Here is an 18,900-nt window from a genome sequence, read left to right on the forward strand (position 1 = left end):
CTTTGTTGTCAAATGCTTCAATTTGAAAATCCGACCCGAACAAAAGGCCATTTTTTTCGCTCTTCCTCCTCCCCCTGCTCTTTTCAAATGAATAGCCTCCCAGCTTTTGTAGATGCTTTCGCTGGCGGTGTTTGGGTGGAGGGGAGGAGAACGTCTGCGTGTGTGTTAAGAGGGTTTGTCTACCCTTGAGACCAAAGAAAGTGCAACGTCCCGTCGAATCGGTCACTTTGCTGTCAAACTTACTGTAACTTCGACACCTGTAGTTCAAAACCTGTTTGCTGAACTCTTCTGTACAACACACAGTATATTAAAGGGGACGTTTCACAAGACTTTTTAAACACAAAGAGAATAGATGCGCTAGACTTTGAATAAGTGCAAAAAACGTTAATGGTGCTTTTAAAAAACTTTTTCCTTTTAATAGCTTGTCAGTAACAACCACGGCTAACGCACAGTATTAGAATTGGATCGGTCATGTTGTCGGTAGAGGTCTTCTCGGGTCCATGCATAAATATTTTTTTTTAAAGAAAGACCCGACCCGAGACAAACCCGAGAAAATTAGAACCGAGTCCGACTCGAACCAGTGGCAATTTTTTTTTACCCGAATGTAAACGGAAACGACGTGAGTGCAGTCTGCAGCCCCGCGCGCAGCAGTCAGACAGAAAGAAACCCAGCTGGTCTCGCAACCAACAAATTTTTTTTTAACTTTGTTATCTGACGACGACACCAAGGTAAACGCTAAAATGTACATTTAAAATGACTGACATGTCTGTCTCAACGAAAATGAACCTACCGCCAGCCACACAATGTCGCAGGCGCTGGCAAACAGAGGAGATGTTGGAAAAGGACACACGCGAGAGAGTTCGGGTCTTTTGGTCCGTTCGGCAAAAACACATTCATTTTAAATCACCCGAGACTCGATGGCGCTATTATTATACCCGACCCGTGTCCGAGGCACACGTGAAACTTTTAGGATCGGACCTCGGGTTTTCAGATCTAAGTGGACCCGTGAAGATCTCTAGTTGTCGGTTTTCGATCCCATATCCGATCCAGCCAAAAAGCCCGGATTGGCCCCCGATTCGAATTCGATTCTCAATTCAATTTTCGATGCCTGTTCTCGGGTCAGTTTTTTATTCTTGATTCTCGATTCAACTGAATGAATGTAGATTTAATACAAATACTATATTAATAAAAAAGAACAGTGAACAGCAGTTTACAAGTGGGTAATTAATAAAAAGAAATTAAAAGCCACAACACTACCGTCGTCGTCTTGCTTGTGAAATCTAAAATGCTTCCATACCTCTGACTTTTTATGTGAAGGTGGCATAAACGTCGATGAAGCACCTAAAACTGTAATTTTAAGCACTGAATGAATGAATGACAGGCTCGCCTCTCGCTCCTTGGTAACATCGCGCAAGGCAAAAAAGAGGGTCACATCTAGTGAAGAAGACTAGTAATTAGTTTAACGTTAATCTTACGTTCAATGTTTGTGGACATAAATATAAAAAAGAAATCTGCTCTTTGAGAATCGATTTTGAATTGACCACATAAAAAAAACGATTAATCTTTGCCCAGCCCTACCCCCGATAACGATCAAGAATATCGGATCGGGACATCCTTAGTAAAAGTATAGTTTTAGAATAATTAAAAAGATTATTTACTTTATAAAACATTTTTTTTCAATCAAGGGATTTCCCCAGACGTCCCAAAAGAGAGGTTTCGTCAAATTTACCGAACTTCTGGGGACGATTTTATCCTCAAAGTGCCTGCTAAGTAAACCCACACGGCGAGGCGTGCGACCGCAATTCCTCTGCACTAACAGCACTAAGTAAATAGAATAGATTGAAACATTTCGCTAATGTACTTTGTGCCCAGCAACTTGAAAGGTAAAGCGGTAAAGATCAGAGAGAGAGCGAACAGAAGGGAAAGAGAGAGAGAGAGCGAGATCAATGCCGGCCTGATAGCCACAGGCTTCATTTGGAATCCTCCAAGCGAAAGCATTTGATAAAGCCTTTAAGAGGTAGAGACTGCGGATTACCTTTATGATTGATTTCCATTCCAGTCAGACAGACTGCAGTGTGGTCATTTTTCTACCCAAACTGCAGCAGCAGGGACGGCCTCTCTCTCTCTCTCTTTCTCTCTCTCTCTCTCTCTCTCTCTTTCTCTCTCTCTATCTGTGTGTGTGTGTGTGTGTATTGAGGGCCGGTTGAGTTACTGCAGCCCGGTGCCCAGGTTAGCTCTCACACAAATTACTTCAGATCCCTCTATTAGCCATGCAAATGCAGCCGGCTTTACTGCTCCTCGTAAATAATCCTCCACTTCTATTAGAGGGGAGGAACGCCCACCCCCCTTTCCCCAAAAAAAGTTACCATAAAGAGATGACTCAGAAATTATAGCACTTCCTCTCACTTCCTACGTAGCCAACTTTTCCAGGTTCTCTCTCTCTCTCTCTCTCTCTCTCTCTCTCTCACTTGGTCCAACTTGCCCCTTTAGCCGTGTCCTCTTCCAATGTTAATTAGGCAGCCCATTACCGTGTCTATCACAGTCTTCACACCGTCGTCCGCCCGATCACCCCCCCACCACGCGCATCTCTCTCGGACCGGGCCCGATCTATTAAGTATGCAGGACCAGAGTTGCGCTCTTGCACATTCATGCTGTCCTCATCAAAAAATAGTGGTCTCAGTCACCATGAATATAAAGAGGCATCACGGCTTTATGTACTATATGACAAAGGCATTTGATAGAGAGCGATGCTTACCAATGACCTACAGGAGGTGGGGGGAGGTTTGACGATCGTGGAGGCTCGCTTTGGGAAACGTATAGCGAATCTTTAAAAAAAGATGAGTCAGTGTGTGTTCACGTCTCTTGTTGACATGGGTAGTAGAGAAACTTGGTGCGGATAGAGAACGGAAAACGGGAAAAGTGCTCGTGTGGTAAAGGATTATGTTAAGAGCACAAAGGTTATAAATTCGATCATAAGGGAACATACGCACCTTGTGATGTCACTTTGTATAAAAGCATCGACCAAGTGCATAAATGTAAATATGGAATGTATATGCTATAAATCGGGTTGTTTGAATGTAAGTGTTAGCCACAAGGTCACAAGTGTTAGCAGAGATGGTGACCCTGAGATTGGTCCATCTGTGAAATCCAGGCTAAAGATTTGGAGCATTAAAGTTTGATTTCAGTCATTGGCATGACCTTACTTAGTCAGTATTAAAGATATCAAGGTTATATTTGAACAAAATATTTTTTACATTGTGTAGAATGATTTTGTGTAGAAAATCATAAATCACAAAAAATGACTTAAAGGGGACATATTATGAAAATCGGACTTTTTCCATGTTTAAAAGATTAGTCAGTTTTCTTAAAAAAAATCCAGATAATTTACTCACCACCATGTCATCCAAAATGTTGATGTCTTTCTTTGTTCAGTCGAGAAGAATTTTTTTTTTTTGAGGAAAACATTCCAGGGTTTTTCTCATTTTAATGGACTTTAATGGACCCCAACACTTATTAGTTTAAAATTGCAGTTTCAAAGGACTCTAAACAATCCCAAACAAGGCATAAGGGTCTTCTAGCAAAACGATTGTCATTTTTGGCAAGAAAAATAAAAAATGCACTTTTAAACCACAACTTCTCATCTTCCTCCGGCTGTGTGACGAGCCAGCGCTACCTCACGTAATTGCGTAATGCCGTGGAAAGGTCACATGTTGCATATATGAAACGCACATTTGCGGACCATTTTAAACAATAAACTGACACAAAGACATTAGTATCATTCCACATACAACAACGTCGGAACGGTCCTCTTTCTCCACACTTGTAAACACTGGGGCGTAGTTTTGCATACGTCATCCTTAATCTCTTGACATGATGACGCAATTACGTGAGGTCGCGCTGGCGCGTCACAGGACCGGAGATAGGCGAGAAGTTGTGGTTTAAAAGTGCATATTTTTTCTTTTGCTTGCCAAAAATGACAATTGTTTCGCTAGATAAGACCCTTATGCCTTGTTTGGGATCGTTTAGAGTCCTTTGAAACTGCAATTTTAAACTAATAAGTGTTGGGGTCCATTAAAGTCCATTAAAATGAGAAAAATCCTGGAATGTTTTTCTCAAAAAACATAATTTCTGCTCGACTGAACAAAGAAAGACATCAACATTTTGGATGACATGGTGGTGAGTAAATTATCTGGATTTTTTAAAGAAAATTGACTAATCCTTTAAGTGCTATAATTGGGTCCACAGTGCTTTTATCAACCTGGAAAATGTGAAAAAGATCCACCCAGTAACTTAGTTTTGGTAAATCATTCTCTGCAAGCATGTGAAAAAATAGGTAATTGAAATTTGTCTCTCCTTGTGATGTCAGCAAGGGATAATACCGCCCCTTAATCTGCAGTATCCAACCACGGCACTGCCATTTAGTGCAGAAAAAGAGAGAGAGAAATAATTTCAACAAACTAACATTATGGTGATCAGTGTTTGCATTATCAGCTCATTTGCATTTTAAGGACACACCCCAAAAGGCACATTTTTGCTCATATCTACAAAGTGGCAATTTTAACATGTTATAATAAATTAACTATATGATATTTTGAGCTAAAACTTCACATACTGTACGTACTCTGGAGTCATCCAAAGATTTATTTGACATTTAAAAAAAAGTCTTTAAGCTGGGTTTTCACAGACCGGGTCGCTTCGGATAAAAGCATCTGCTCAATCAATAAATGTAAATTTGGTTAAAGTTTAGATGCGTTTTTGTCCGTGCATTAACATTGTGTTTTGTGTGTTTTTTTGTGTGTCCCTGTGTGCATGGCAGCCCCTATCGCGGCAGGAACCGGACCCAACTTCTCGTTGGCGGACTTGGACAGCTCTTCTTACTACAGTATGAGCCCCGGGGCTATGAGGCGCCCCCTACCCAGCACTTCTTCTAGCAGGTACACACACTGGAAAAACACACAGACACAGACACCCTCTCTCTTTCACTCTGAGTCTTAATTAATCAGCCGAGGCAGAGATTGATGTGTTGGCCGCGTATTCGAAGAGGCTGCAGGAGTCTGAGCAACACAAGCTTCCAACATATGTGTGTCCACCTGGAACCTCCTCCTCCTGCCACCCGCTCAGCCTAAGGGCCAGTGTCTGTCTCACACACACACACACATACACACTATTCCCCAATGCAAGATTTCACCACGTGGCACCCCTCGCATGAAGATGTGTGTGCGTTTTGGTCACGTGTGTGTGCACAGCTGAAACGCAGCGTATAAATGGTCCCTGTGATTTCACAGATGGGGCGAATTTCACTGTCACTTTTACATAACGCAGAACACCAACACACAATCATAAATGTATACAAACGTATGCGCTTATATTTATGTATGTGTTGAATTTTCAGAAAACGCTTTCGGCTGTACCTGTTCTATGCTTTAAGGTCTAAAGATGTGGCGTGCTGCCTACCCAAACTGCATTTTTGCGTCTTTGATGCTTAAGTAGGCACCTCGTTCGATATAGAGACGCGCAGCACATGTGTGCGTGCTCACGTACATCTGCGTGTGTGTGTCTGCCCACATGCTTCAGTGGCCTCTTCAGCCAGGCCTGCCAAAGCAAACATCTGGAATAAGGACCCTGTGTGTGGCTGCATGCTAGAAACTAATTAAGCGATTATGAGTGAAAAACACCAGTAGGCCTTACATTAACAAATAAATGTCAGAGCTCAGCTTTCAGCAGATAACTCACACACATACACACAACCGCCGGCCTCTAAAGACTCTTCACCTCCTGATAGTGCGGTATTGTGCGTATCTGAAGGAGGTCTATAATACATAGAGAAAGCCAGTTGTTCACGTTCTCATTAATCTTATTTGGCTTGTAGATGTGTAGTTACAACATCTACCAGAAGAGGCTAACTGGACCCTGCTAACCAGCCAAACCTGGACACCTTGGTGTGAATGAGCTCGCACACGTGTCTTTGCCATCCTCTTCTTGGCTTGACTAAAATATTTTCTAATTCACTAGTCTAAACTTTATCCACCTTTAAAAGTACTTTCTCTTTTTTGCTTATGTATCGCTCAGTGGTAGAGCATTGCGTTAGCAGCGCAAAAGGTCACGGAGAACACACATGCTGATGTATACCTTGTAATTTAAGTCTATTTGGATAAAAGCCCAATACATAAATGTAACCTAGGTTGTGTTGGTGGAAGAAACATTATTTACTAATAACACCGTAGAACACTTTTTAGTATCCAATTACAACCCATAGGATTAAATCATCATAAGTGTCACTTTATTTGAATACAGTTATATTTGATGCTTCCACTGATGTAAAAATCTAGCATCTATCTGCATAGGCCATGGGTCTCCAGCGTGGTGCAATATGTTATATTTATTTATTACATATTCTTTAAATATGCGCTTGGCTTGGTTTACGTATGTTAACATTTTAAATAATACTAAAACATATCATTAAGTAAAAAAAATTTTTTTGAGTAGCCTATATCAAAAAGTAGCCCTCCAGATTGATTTATCCATTGTGGTAGCCCTTGCTCACAAAAATGTTGGCGAGGTTTGGGGGGCCAGGGGGGCACTGCCCCCCCAAGACCAGAGTGATTAATTATTTTGTCTGAGAAATTCATGAAAAAAAAGAATTCTTATTTTATTTGTCTAATCTTAATATTTTATTAGGTAGACTGAGTAAATTAAAGGGACACTCCACTTTAAAAAAAAAATATGGCTGCAATCGCGCTAAAGAATAACCACAAACTTTAGCAATTTTCTGATTTAAAACTTGAGTCTTCCGTAGTTACATTGTGTACTACGACCGATGGAAAATTAAAAATTGTGATTTTCTATGCAGATATGGCTAGGAACTATACTCTCATAATATTACGCAGCACCTGAAAATATTCTCCTTGGTAACTTACAATTGCAGGGGACTGTTTTCGGGCATTGAGTAATATCATTGCGCCTCCTGCAGTCATGTTACGGCAGCAAAGTCCTTGATTATTCCGCCATAATAAGAGTATAGTTCCTAGCCATATCTGCCTAGAAAATCGCATCTTTCAATTTTTTCGTCGGTTTTAGTACACGATGTAACTACAGAAGAGTCAAGTTTTAAATAGGAAAAGTATCCAAACTCCTTAGTATTTTTTTAGCGCAATGCTAATGGTCTAATCAGATTTAATGGATTATGCTATGCTATACTAAAAGTGGTACCGCCAGACCAGGAGATCAGCTGAATGGGTTCCAAAATGGTAAAAATCAAATGATTAACTGTGAAACTTGGGTGTCCCTTTAGGGTTAAAATAGTTTTAATTCATTTAAACCATATTTAAAAATGATCTCGCTAATCTTAGTTAGCTAATCTCAAATCTAAGTCTTGCTGTACCCTTGTTTGTTGGTAGGACAAATGTGAAACTTTGTCTATGTCTATCTGTCTGCACAGCATTCTGGGACATTTGAGAACTTCTATGCAAAATACAGCTAAACAGACTGAAATTAATATATTTTTTCAGTCCATTTTCATGTTTGTTTTTTCATCTTGTCACGCAGTTCTGCAAAGCGTATCAAATGCATGGAGGACGAGGTGGACAGCCCAGGAGAGGAATCCTACTACCCGGGTCAGGGACGCTCACCTGGCAGTGGAAGCCAGGCCAGCAGCTGGCATGAAGTAGAGCCAGGTAACCATCCACCCTGACACCTAGCCTCCCCCAGCGAGCTTTTACACACAAACACACCCATGTTAGGGGTTATGGGTGCAGGTGTTCGGATCTGGTGTGTATGTTGCATCCTGTGGTGCATAGCGGTATTGTTCAGCTGGAATTATTTCTGTTTCTTTATCTTTATAAGGGGGGGCATCAGCATTTCTGATACGTCTCTGCCATTGCAACTTTTTGCCGATTGGTGGAATACCGGGAAGTGTTTCTTTTTTCCGACATCCTGTAAATCAATCAGCCCTTTCATTTTCTTAATACCTTCATTAGATGTTAACCATAGAACGCTTGTAGATATAAACCTTATCATTTTACCTTCATACCCATGTGTGTACTAATGATGCTAACAATGTGCCGCACGAAGGGTTTCATGAGATAGCGGTGAATGTAGTGTGTGTGTTTGTGTGGGCCCTGTTTGCTGTTCGCCACATTGCCAAGAGTGTCTGAAGTGTCTTGAGTCGGTGTGCCTCTCTATTTTAATATTAGAAATAGGGATGCATAACGATTAATCACGATTAATCTATAGCAGAATAAAAGTTTTTGTTTACATCGTATATGTGTGTGAACTGTGTATAATAACTTTGTATAGATAAATACATACACATGCATAATTATATATACGGTACATAATTATTATACACAGTTCACACACACAAAAACTTTTATTCTGCTAAAGATTAATCGCGATTAATCGTTATGCATCCCTAAAAGCGTAGTGCACAGAGCAGAAATATACATCTCACATTATAGCCGGATACAAGACAGAATTACCGAAGGACATGATTTTCATTAGTGAGATAACACAATAAGCTGATTTTACTATTGTATAAGCCCACATCACAATTCAGGAAACTTGTTACGAATTGATAAAAAATTTCGTACTATTATTGAACACCTCAAGAGTTGACCTTAAGATTTTTGATTTTCCATCAATTGCATTTTCTAATTCACATTCACTTTGGTAGAGGTTCAGATCTTTCCCAGAGATGCACACGACGAAGCCGAGGGACATGACCCGTCCCCCGCCTCCCATTGTGACATCATAACGTTAATAGCCCCGGTCACAGAATGTTTCTTTGTCCGTCGATGAAGGCAGAAATGCGGTTTCGGTTACAAATCCCAACCTGCGGATGAATGCCAACTTCAGTCCGAACAAAAAGACGCCGAGCAAGTCGAATGCTTAAAACCCACCTGAAGGCTTAACTCGAAGAAGTCAGGAAGTTCATGAGAAGAAAATCCTCTGAAAGAAAGCATAATACTGGTTTGGCCTTTTTTAAGAGAGCCAAATAACCTCACAAATATAGTAGTAAAACTTTTAAGGTGAATTAAAAAATAAATAGTAATAAATTGGCCAAATCACGTTCTGCTTTAAATCGAATAAAGTCAACAGGTTTGTTTGAGGTTAAGAGGTAGGGCATAGGAAATGTCATTAGCCTGGTATGAAAACAGTGGAAGTCTGCGAGATGTCTTTACTAATAAAGTGAAATGAAACCGCTGTGTGTGTGTAACCTGAGCGTGTGGTCGTCCGACAGGCTGCAGACCCATCAGTGAAAAACATGACATGAATGGTTGCATTGCTGAGGAATTGCACATTTGCTTCTACACCTCTTAATCACCCTGCCTTCTCTTTTTCTTTTATCCCTCCTTTATTTCTTTCTCCTTCCTTGTCTTTCAAAGCTGGATATAAACTGCGTGGCTCGCTAGCTAGTTCGTTCATCTCAAGACAAGGTAAAACTTACATCACTGTCGTCACCCTTTCACAACTCACCCCCCCTTCCCATCCGAAAACAGGAGCTTGTCCATTGTGCTGTCCAGTTTTGTTGTTGTTGTTGTTTTGTGTCTCTGTTGTGGTTGTTTTTAGTTCAGGTGATCATTTTCCCACCCACCCAAAACCCAAAAGTTTTTGAAACGCAATGCACTTCCTGTCCCATGAGATTCCTGTGATTTGTATGTGCGCATGACATCATTCCCATCCATTCACGGTGCATCTGGAAATGTTTGCGTTGCAAGTGACTTGACTTTGACTGTTTCACGAAATGTAAGAAGAAGCTGTGATAATGTACTTTTATGATTTTAAGGGGTTTCCAACAGAACATATTTAAAAACCAATAGCTGGTGGGCTGTCTTAATCTATATTATATTATATTATATTATATTATAATATATTCTATTATATTAATATATTTATAATTTATTATATTAATTAAAATATTAAAATATTAATACATATTATATATATATATATATATATATATATATATATATATATATATATATATATATATATATATATATATATATATATATATATATATATATATATTGCAATTCTAATAATATAAATAATTTATTGTTATTATTAATATTATATTTGCTGGCTATATATATATATATATATATATATATATATATATATTTATATATATTTATATGTATATATATATATATATATATATATATATATATATATATATATATATATATATATATAAAATAATAATAATTATTATTATTATTATTATTATTATTATTATTATTATTATTATTATTATTATTATTATTATTATTATTATTATTATTATTATTATTATTATTATTAGAATTGCAATTGTGGGTATACAATAATTATTAAGAAATGTATTGTTGAACATATTTGACCATGTTGACAAACTTAAACACCCGAGTTTTAATTTAATCCTCTAAACCCACTAGTTGATGTACAGTAACTAACCATCTAGTAAGCAACTGGACTAGCTGACTTTTCTCCAGTATAGTTATAATATATTGCTTTGTTTTAAACCTGTGTCTCAATATTAAGAGGTTTTCACAATAGCACAGACACCAAGTGCGAGTCTGTTTATCATGTGTTTGCTAGAATGTGAGAGAGAATGTGTGAGCAAATCAAGAGGGTGAGAGAGTGAGCCTTGACCTCCAGATCACTCGCTCGCCCATGACAAGTTCACATGTCCCCTGTGATCTGCGACTTCCGTCCATTTCTCAGCCAAGGTGTCGAACGTCAAAACAATCGTGACATCTCGAGCGCTTGTACGGCCGCCATCTGTTTGATTTGTGTCCCTTTCCACGAATTTACCCCTAGAGTTTGTGGAAGTGTGTTTGAGTGTTGGCCTCTCCTATCTCTATTTGGTAGCAGAGACCTTTGCGATGTGTTTAAAATTAGCTAGCAGTGTGCCTGTCATTGCTCAGGTAGCGGGTGTTAGGTGATAGACCAGTGTTGGGGCTACAGAGAGTCAGCAGAGATTTGACCATTTCTAAAATTAAAAGCGCAAAATTGTTTTTGTGCTTCTAGGACCCCCTTGCATATGAGATGTTACATCTTAATCTTTCAATAAAGAATTCAATACATATATTCTGCCCTACAAAGGCAAACGACCTTAAAGGCGGGGTGCACGATCTCTAAAAGCCAATGTTGACATTTGAAATCACCCTAACCCATAGGGTTTTACCCCTGTTTTGATAACTTCGCCATACGCAAGCATAATTATGCAAAAGACGCATATATTAGTTCTGTGAAACAAAGCAAAACCAATGTTACTCGCCTATCGAGAAGGAAAACGCAACCTCGGCGTCCGATCGAAGGCCTTCCCGATCCATCAGTTCTCTCCTTGTTGTTACAAGTTTGTTTTGTTATGAGGCCCGATTTTGAAACATTGTGCACCCCGCCTTTAACTCGCCAGAGTGTTGAACTGAGAAAAATGACTTTTTTTGTGACTTTTAACTGTCAGTTATTTACAAAATTGACTCAAGATACTTATCCACACGATAAAGGAGGTCTTTAACTCTTTCCCTGCCATTGTCAAGTTATCTCGTCATTCCGCAATACCGCTATTATCCACCAAGTGGCACTTATAAAACCCGGAAGTATCGTCCTAGGGCAAACAGCTGTATGTCCATCTAAGTTTTGAGGATCACTCTGCGTGTGATCTCTATCAAAAGTCCTTTACAAAAATGGAATTATCTCGGCTTTTTGCTCAAAATTTTGTGTTTTTGAAGAAACCTACCCATATTTGAAAAGTGATAAAAAAGAGAACTAATGAAGGTAGGATGAAACTTTTTTTTTTTGAAAACAGATGGTCTGTTCTTTCATTTAATATATTGTATGTTTACATATTTAAAGAAGAACATTTTCTGGGAGGCATTCAACTTTTGTGAAAATCATGAAAATGCTGGCGGGGAAAGAGTTAAGATATCAATAATTGATTTTCGACCAAAAACGAAGTTACTGCCTTTTGCCTTTGTATGACAGTATTGTTATATGACATAATAATAAGACGATATAATAATAACTTTTAAATGAAAAAATTATTTAGTATATATTTATTCGTAATAGTCTGGTCCAAATGAAGAATCATACACTTTTATCACGATTTTGTTTGCGTTTCATGTAATAATTTAGTAAATAAAAAATGTAATTGAGATCCTTGGGTAGTTATCTAGAGCAGTGGTTCTCAAACTTTTTCCGCTTGCGGCCCCCCTTGTGTACGGTGCATTCCTTCGCGGCCCCCCAAAGAAATTTACAATTTTAATTCAACAAAACATATTAAGTTATACAAAGTAGTGCTGTTGGTTAGTAGCCTTATTTTTTTAGGTTTAATTACACAGAATTCATGATAAATGAATGTATTTTATAAAATGTCATAAAACTGGGGCCCTCCTGGCCCCGGACCCCAGTTTGAGAACCACTGATCTAGAGCATTATCAAATATTTTAATATTTGCATAAAATATTTGTAAAGCTATTATAAACGTAATAAATATTTAACAAATAAATTATAAAGATAAACAAAAAATTAATGTGTACATTTTTGAGACGGAAAGTAAAAATTCTTTGATTTTTTTGGAGTTTTCATCTTCATCAAAAAGGAGTCAACTCTTTGTTATTGTAGAGGCACGAAGACATTATTTTTTTACTTTGTAAGGCCATTTAGATATGTAAGGAATAATTGTCGACTGGCCGTTAAATAATTCGAAAATAATGCAAACCCAAGGTGTTAATGCGGCACGACGTGTACTGTAGCGGAGTTACAACGCGGATGAGCATTGTTTTCAAATAATTCAAAGGACCAAAGTCAATTATTTTGCTTATACCACGGTTACAACAAACATTGCTCTGGTGGTTATTTGAAGACATTTGACAGGTCAGGTGTGCGTTTTACAGAAAAATAACCAACCACTGTGGAACATTTCTCAACCAATCAGAATAAAGCATTCAAAAGTAGTATTTTTCATAATACTTCCATAGTAAGATTTTTTCCTACTATGAAAGTCAATGGTGCTTCTGATTCCTGCTTCAATGCAAAATTATACTTTTTGTTCAGCGAAACAAAACAATTTATATACAGGTTTCTAACAATGAATGTTCATTTTTGGGTGAACTATCCCTTTAAACTTGAGTCATCATCAGAAATATACAAAAGATACGGAATCTTAAAGATATCAGTAATTGTTTCTGTATTGTAAATAATCAATGGCACATCTGTAAATAGAAGCGTGTGGAGTCTAGTTTGAGTAGATTGACGGCCTGATGCAGTCAGGCCATCACTGATTGATGTACCGAAGGGGACGCCGTGCGTTACAGGATGAGAGCGATGGAGAGCAACAGCCAGACGCACTCAATACAGAATTGCCTCCTCGCCCGTCTGGGTCCCGTCAATTTGTCAGCCACTAGGAAGGAGAAAGGGAGGGAAGAAGAGAAGAGGAACAGGCCAAGACCAAAGCCCATGGTGTAATAACGCCTCGGAAAGGGAAAGTGCTGACTACGGTCGGTCTTTGATTCCAACTGACAGAACCTTTTCAAGTACTCATTACTCACTGCAAGACATCAGGCCCCGTTCACCACAAACACTTGCGTGGGCATTCACACAAATACAAAGGGAACTGTCCAACGACCCATTTTGTATACCTTTCACTCTACGTGCACTGGCCCGTTCCCTTTAAAAGGAATGTTCATTATTTGTCATCCAGCTGGTGGACCTGGTTTTGGCCTTGGATCATCTTGGTCAAGCTGGTTTGCACTGGCAGACCACCAACATGTTCGAAAAGCCACCTCGACCACCTTAAAGAAAATATTCAACCCAAAAACGAAACATTTCTGCCATTATTTAGCCACACTCATGTCGTTCCAAAACCACAGTGTGCAACACAAAAGTAGATTTAGTTTTAAAAGTCAGCTCTCGACATACAGACCAGGGGATGTCAAGCTTTAAAAAAAACTTTTTCAAAAAAGTGCCCCTGGTGTGGAAAGAAGCGTCACTTAAAGGCAGGGTGCATGATCTCTGAAAGCCAGTGTTGACATTTGAAATCACTTAAACAAACACACCCCTACCCCAATAGAATCTAGACCACCTTTAAAAACCCGCCCCAAACATACTTAACACAGGGAACAAAGTTGGTTAGTAAACACGCCCCTTACTTCTGATTGGCTACAAGGGTGTCTTTTCCAAAGTGTTGTTCAAAAATCATGCACCCCGCCTTTAACGCCCATGCTTACGTTCCATGGATAAACAAAACAGGCAGCATTGGGTTGGAACAACATGAGGACCCAAAAAAGTGCCCCTGGTGTGGAAAGAAGCGTCACTTAAAGGCGGGGTGCATGATCTCTGAAAGCCAATGTTGACATTTAAAATCACTTAAACAAACACACCCCTACCCCAATAGAATCTGGACCAGCTTTAAAAAACCCGCCCCAAACATACGCAACACAGGCAACAAAGTTGGTTAGTAGACACGCCCCTTACTGGTGATTAGCTACAAGTGTGTCTCTTCCAAAGTGTTTTTCAAAAATCATGCACCCCGCCTTTAACGCCCATGCTTATGTTCCATGGATAAACATAACCGGCAGCATTGGGTTGGAACAACATGAGGACCCAAAAAAGTGCCCCTGGTGTGGAAAGAAGCGTCACTTAAAGGCGGGGTTCATGATCTCTGAAAGCCAGTGTTGACATTTGAAATCACTTAAACAAACACACCCCTACCCCAATAGAATCTGGACCACCTGTAAAAGACCCGCCCCAAACGCAAAGTGTTTTTCAAAAATCATGCACCCCGCCTTTAACGCCCATGCTTATGTTCCATGGATAAACAAAACAGGCAGCATTGGGTTGGAACAACATGAGGACCCAAAAAAGTGCCCCTGGTGTGGAAAGAAGCGTCACTTAAAGGCGGGGTGCATGATCTCTGAAAGCCAATGTTGACATTTAAAATCACTTAAACAAACACACCCCTACCCCAATAGAATCTGGACCACCTTTAAAAAACCCGCCCCAAACATACGCAACACAGGCAACAAAGTTGGTTAGTAGACACGCCCCTTACTGGTGATTAGCTACAAGTGTGTCTCTTCCAAAGTGTTTTTCAAAAATCATGCACCCCGCCTTTAACGCCCATGCTTATGTTCCATGGATAAACATAACCGGCAGCATTGGGTTGGAACAACATGAGGACCCAAAAAAGTGCCCCTGGTGTGGAAAGAAGCGTCACTTAAAGGCGGGGTGCATGATCTCTGAAAGCCAGTGTTGACATTTTAAATCACTTAAACAAACACACCCCTACCCCAATAGAATCTGGACCACCTGTAAAAGACCCGCCCCAAACGCAAAGTGTTTTTCAAAAATCATGCACCCCGCCTTTAACGCCCATGCTTATGTTCCATGGATAAACATAACAGGCAGCATTGGGTTGGAACAACATGAAAAAACGTTGGAGTATTTTCAAATTTGGATGAATAATAACCTATACTGGGTTGTTTTAACCCATTGTTGGGTCAAATTTAAAAAAAAATCTGGGTTTGTCCCCTTATGATCCAGCATTTTGTAGAATGTACCTGTTTTTTGTTTTCACTATGTTCTTTTAAGCCATATGATGTCACTTGTGTGTGTATTTTAGAGATCTTGACCATGGTCTTGGGTAAATTATATATGAATGATGCTGTGTGTGCGTGTTTGGTCGCTTTTCCACGATCTGTCTTCCACGACTGTCAGCATAATCATTGAAATTGATCTTGTGGAGCCGCTCCTCTGGAAGCATTGAATATGTGGATGTAAAAGAGAATAGCTGACCAAGGAATTTAGGTTTTGTACAGTGTATGTGTGATGTATAATGGCTGAAAAAATATATTGACTACCCTGCTGAAAGACCAGTGTTGTGTTTTTGAAACTGGTGACTGTGTCCCGACAGTCATTTTACCTAGCTTATCAGCAAGACTTGTAGCTTTGGTGGTCAAATTGCTTCGTAGTTCATTACCAACTGTAAAGTTCATGAAATTAGTTTAGGAAACTACGCTGGTCTTTTCAGCAGGATAATACAATGCTAAACATGCTTATTATACGCATATTGACATCAAAGTCACCTCTTTCCGGTTTCATTGACCTCTCAGATAACCTTTTTATGCCAGAAAATCCCTCAAAATAAACTAAGTCAATCTGTAATGGTCAGTGATGCTGGAAAGAGATGTTCTTCCTATCGTTCCATCTTGTTCTTTCTCTTTCTTGTGCCTGAAAGGGGAAGGAGTCTGCCATGGCTGGAGAAACCAACATCGACTTCTGATCACACACCTGCACATTTCACATACCTAACAACTTGATTTATAAACAAACAAAAACGAAAGTTTGGCGCGGGATGATTGCTATACTGATATGCCCACATTTCTGAGGCCAAGCAGGAGATGTGTGGACAGCGAGAGAATGGCAAGGGATGCGGGCTAAAACCATTAATAGAGTTTTAGCCACAGATGATTGAATTGCGCTAGCTAAATAGCATCTGTATAAACTCATTCGTCCAGTGTTGGAGGGGTGGATGGCTCTCAAGGAGTGCTTATACCCTGTCCCAGTGCAGAAGAAAAGACTTAAATGCTTTGACCGGTTGACAAATGGGCCAGCGGTGCCTCCTAATTGCCCCCTCTATTTGCAGTTCATTCTTATCAATTTGCATTCCTAACCTCAAGCATTAAATTGGCAATGGGTTTTCCTCACGCCTGTCTATTTTTAGAGTTAGAGATTGAAACAAGGCATTATGGGATGCAAGGGTGGGGGGGTTGAACTAATGTGACAGAGCATGCACTAACAGAAATACAGTCATTCTTAGTTAGCTCATGTTAGCCTGTGCATGTAAACTGTTAACCCCTGCCAAAGCAAAGCCAGACTGTGAATGTGAATTTTGTGTGCTTTGCATCCCTAATCTTTTTCCCTTCCATGACTGTTCTACTTTTTTCTACTCTGTTTTGCTCATCTTTACCCACCTTTAATGCCATTTCATTCTGCTAGCCCACGGGTATGGTACAAACGATACCTTAGATATGGCCTGCTCATTCACATTTTTTCTTCAGTTGGTTTTTACATTTCGCAGATGCATTTTTATCATTAACTACTAACATTACACTCATAATATCAGAAATACCATCAGTGCTAGTTTGACCCAAAGATCGATGAACTGATGCTGTTAGTTTAGTAAATCAAAAGTATTTGTCCTGGAAAGCACTTTCGCAATGTGCTTTTAAATACTATTTAACAAGTTTGTTTACATGCACAATTTTGCACAACTTTTTTAAATATGGAAAGTATTTTTTTTCATATGGAAAGTAATAAATAGCTTCACTAAAACTTAATTTGACACACCTCAACATTCTGTTTATTTATTTTATTGTATGTTGTTTATTTAGGGTGTTCATTTCTTGTGTGCACGACTTTGCCGCAAAACTCACTCTTTCTTGTGTTGTTAAAAATTTATACGTAGATTTTTTGTCATTATTAGTAGTTTGTTGTGCATGTAAATGCACTTTGAAATAGTACATTTCCTAAAATTATATTGTTAAACATTTTACGTCGATATTTTATCATTATCAGTGGTTTGTTATGCATGTAAATGCACTTTGAAATAGTACATTTCCTAAAATTATATTGTTAAACATTTTTACGTCGATTTTTTTATCGCTATCAGCGGTTTGTTATGCATGTAAATGCACTTTGAAATAGTACATTTCCAAAAGTTTTATTGTTAAACATTTTTACGTCATTTTTTTATCATTATCAGTGCTTTGTTGCGCATGTAAATGCACTTTGAAATAGTACATTTCCTAAAATTATATTGTTTAACATTTTTACGTCTATTTTTTATCGTTATCAGTAGTTTGTTGTGCATGTAAATGCATTTTGAAATAGTAAATGTCCTAAAATTTTATTGTTAAATATTTGTACGCCGTTTTTTTTATCGTTATCAGTGGTTTGATGTGCATGTAAATGCACTTTGAAATAGTACATTTCCTAAAATTATATTGTTAAACATTTAACATCGATATTTTATCATTATCAGTGCTTTGTTATGCATGTAAATGCACTTTGAAATAGTACATTTCCTAAAATTATATTGTTAAACATTTTTACGTCGATTTTTTATCGCTATCAGTGGTTTGTTATGCATGTAAATGCACTTTAAAATAGTACATTTCCAAAAGTTTTATTGTTAAACATTTTTACGTCATTTTTTTATCATTATCAGTGCTTTGTTGCGCATGTAAATGCACTTTGAAATAGTACATTTCCTAAAATTTTATTGTTAAACATTTGTACGCCATTTTTTATCGTTATCAGTAGTTTGTTGTGCATGTAAATGCATTTTGAAATAGTACATTTCCTAAAATTTTATTGTTAAACATTTTTACGTCGATTTTTTTATTGTTATCAGTGGTTTGTTATGCATGTAAATGCACTTTGAAATAGTACATTTCCAAAAGTTTTTTTGTTAAACATCTTTACGTCATTTTTTTATCGTTATCAGTGGTTTGTTGTGCATTTAAATTTGTTTTGTAATAGTAAATTTCCAAAAAAATAATTGTTAAACATTTTTACGTCGATTTTTTTTAAATCGTTATCAGTCCTTTGTTATTCATGTAAATGCACTTTGAAATAGTACATTTCCTAAAAATGTTATTGTTAAACATTTTTACAAGGATTTTTATTGTTATCAGTAGTTTGGTGTGCATGTAAATGCATTTTGAAATAGTACATTTCCAAAACTTTTATTGTTAAACATTTTACGTCATTTTTTTATCGTTATCAGTGGTTTGTTGTGCATGTACATTTATTGTGTAATTGTAAATTTCCAAAAATATAATTGTTAAACATTTTACGGCGGGTTTTTTTTTATCGTTATCAGTGGTTTGTTGTGCATGTAAATTCACTTTG

The 18,900-nt window shown here is 38.2% G+C and overlaps 1 protein-coding gene across 11 annotated transcripts in view; it reads left to right on the forward strand.

Annotated features, from left to right (window-relative positions):
- The window catches only part of nfia (nuclear factor I/A), a 170,762-nt gene that overhangs the window by 128,423 nt on the left and 23,439 nt on the right, over nucleotides 1-18,900 (forward strand). For 6 of the 11 annotated variants that reach the window (XM_065245204.2, XM_065245202.2, XM_065245226.2 and 3 more), the window contains exons 5-6: nucleotides 4,817-4,934; nucleotides 7,546-7,673. In XM_065245204.2, coding sequence (XP_065101276.1) covers nucleotides 4,817-4,934; nucleotides 7,546-7,673 — 246 coding nt within the window. Of the gene's footprint in view, nucleotides 1-4,816; nucleotides 4,935-7,545; nucleotides 7,674-9,383; nucleotides 9,435-18,900 lie in introns of all 11 variants that reach the window. The other 5 variants (XM_065245197.2, XM_065245191.2, XM_065245214.2 and 2 more) reach the window with 1 other exon arrangement.

The sequence above is a fragment of the Paramisgurnus dabryanus genome, chromosome 24 (genome assembly GCF_030506205.2).
Source record: "Paramisgurnus dabryanus chromosome 24, PD_genome_1.1, whole genome shotgun sequence".
NCBI classification, from domain to species: domain Eukaryota; kingdom Metazoa; phylum Chordata; class Actinopteri; order Cypriniformes; family Cobitidae; genus Paramisgurnus; species Paramisgurnus dabryanus.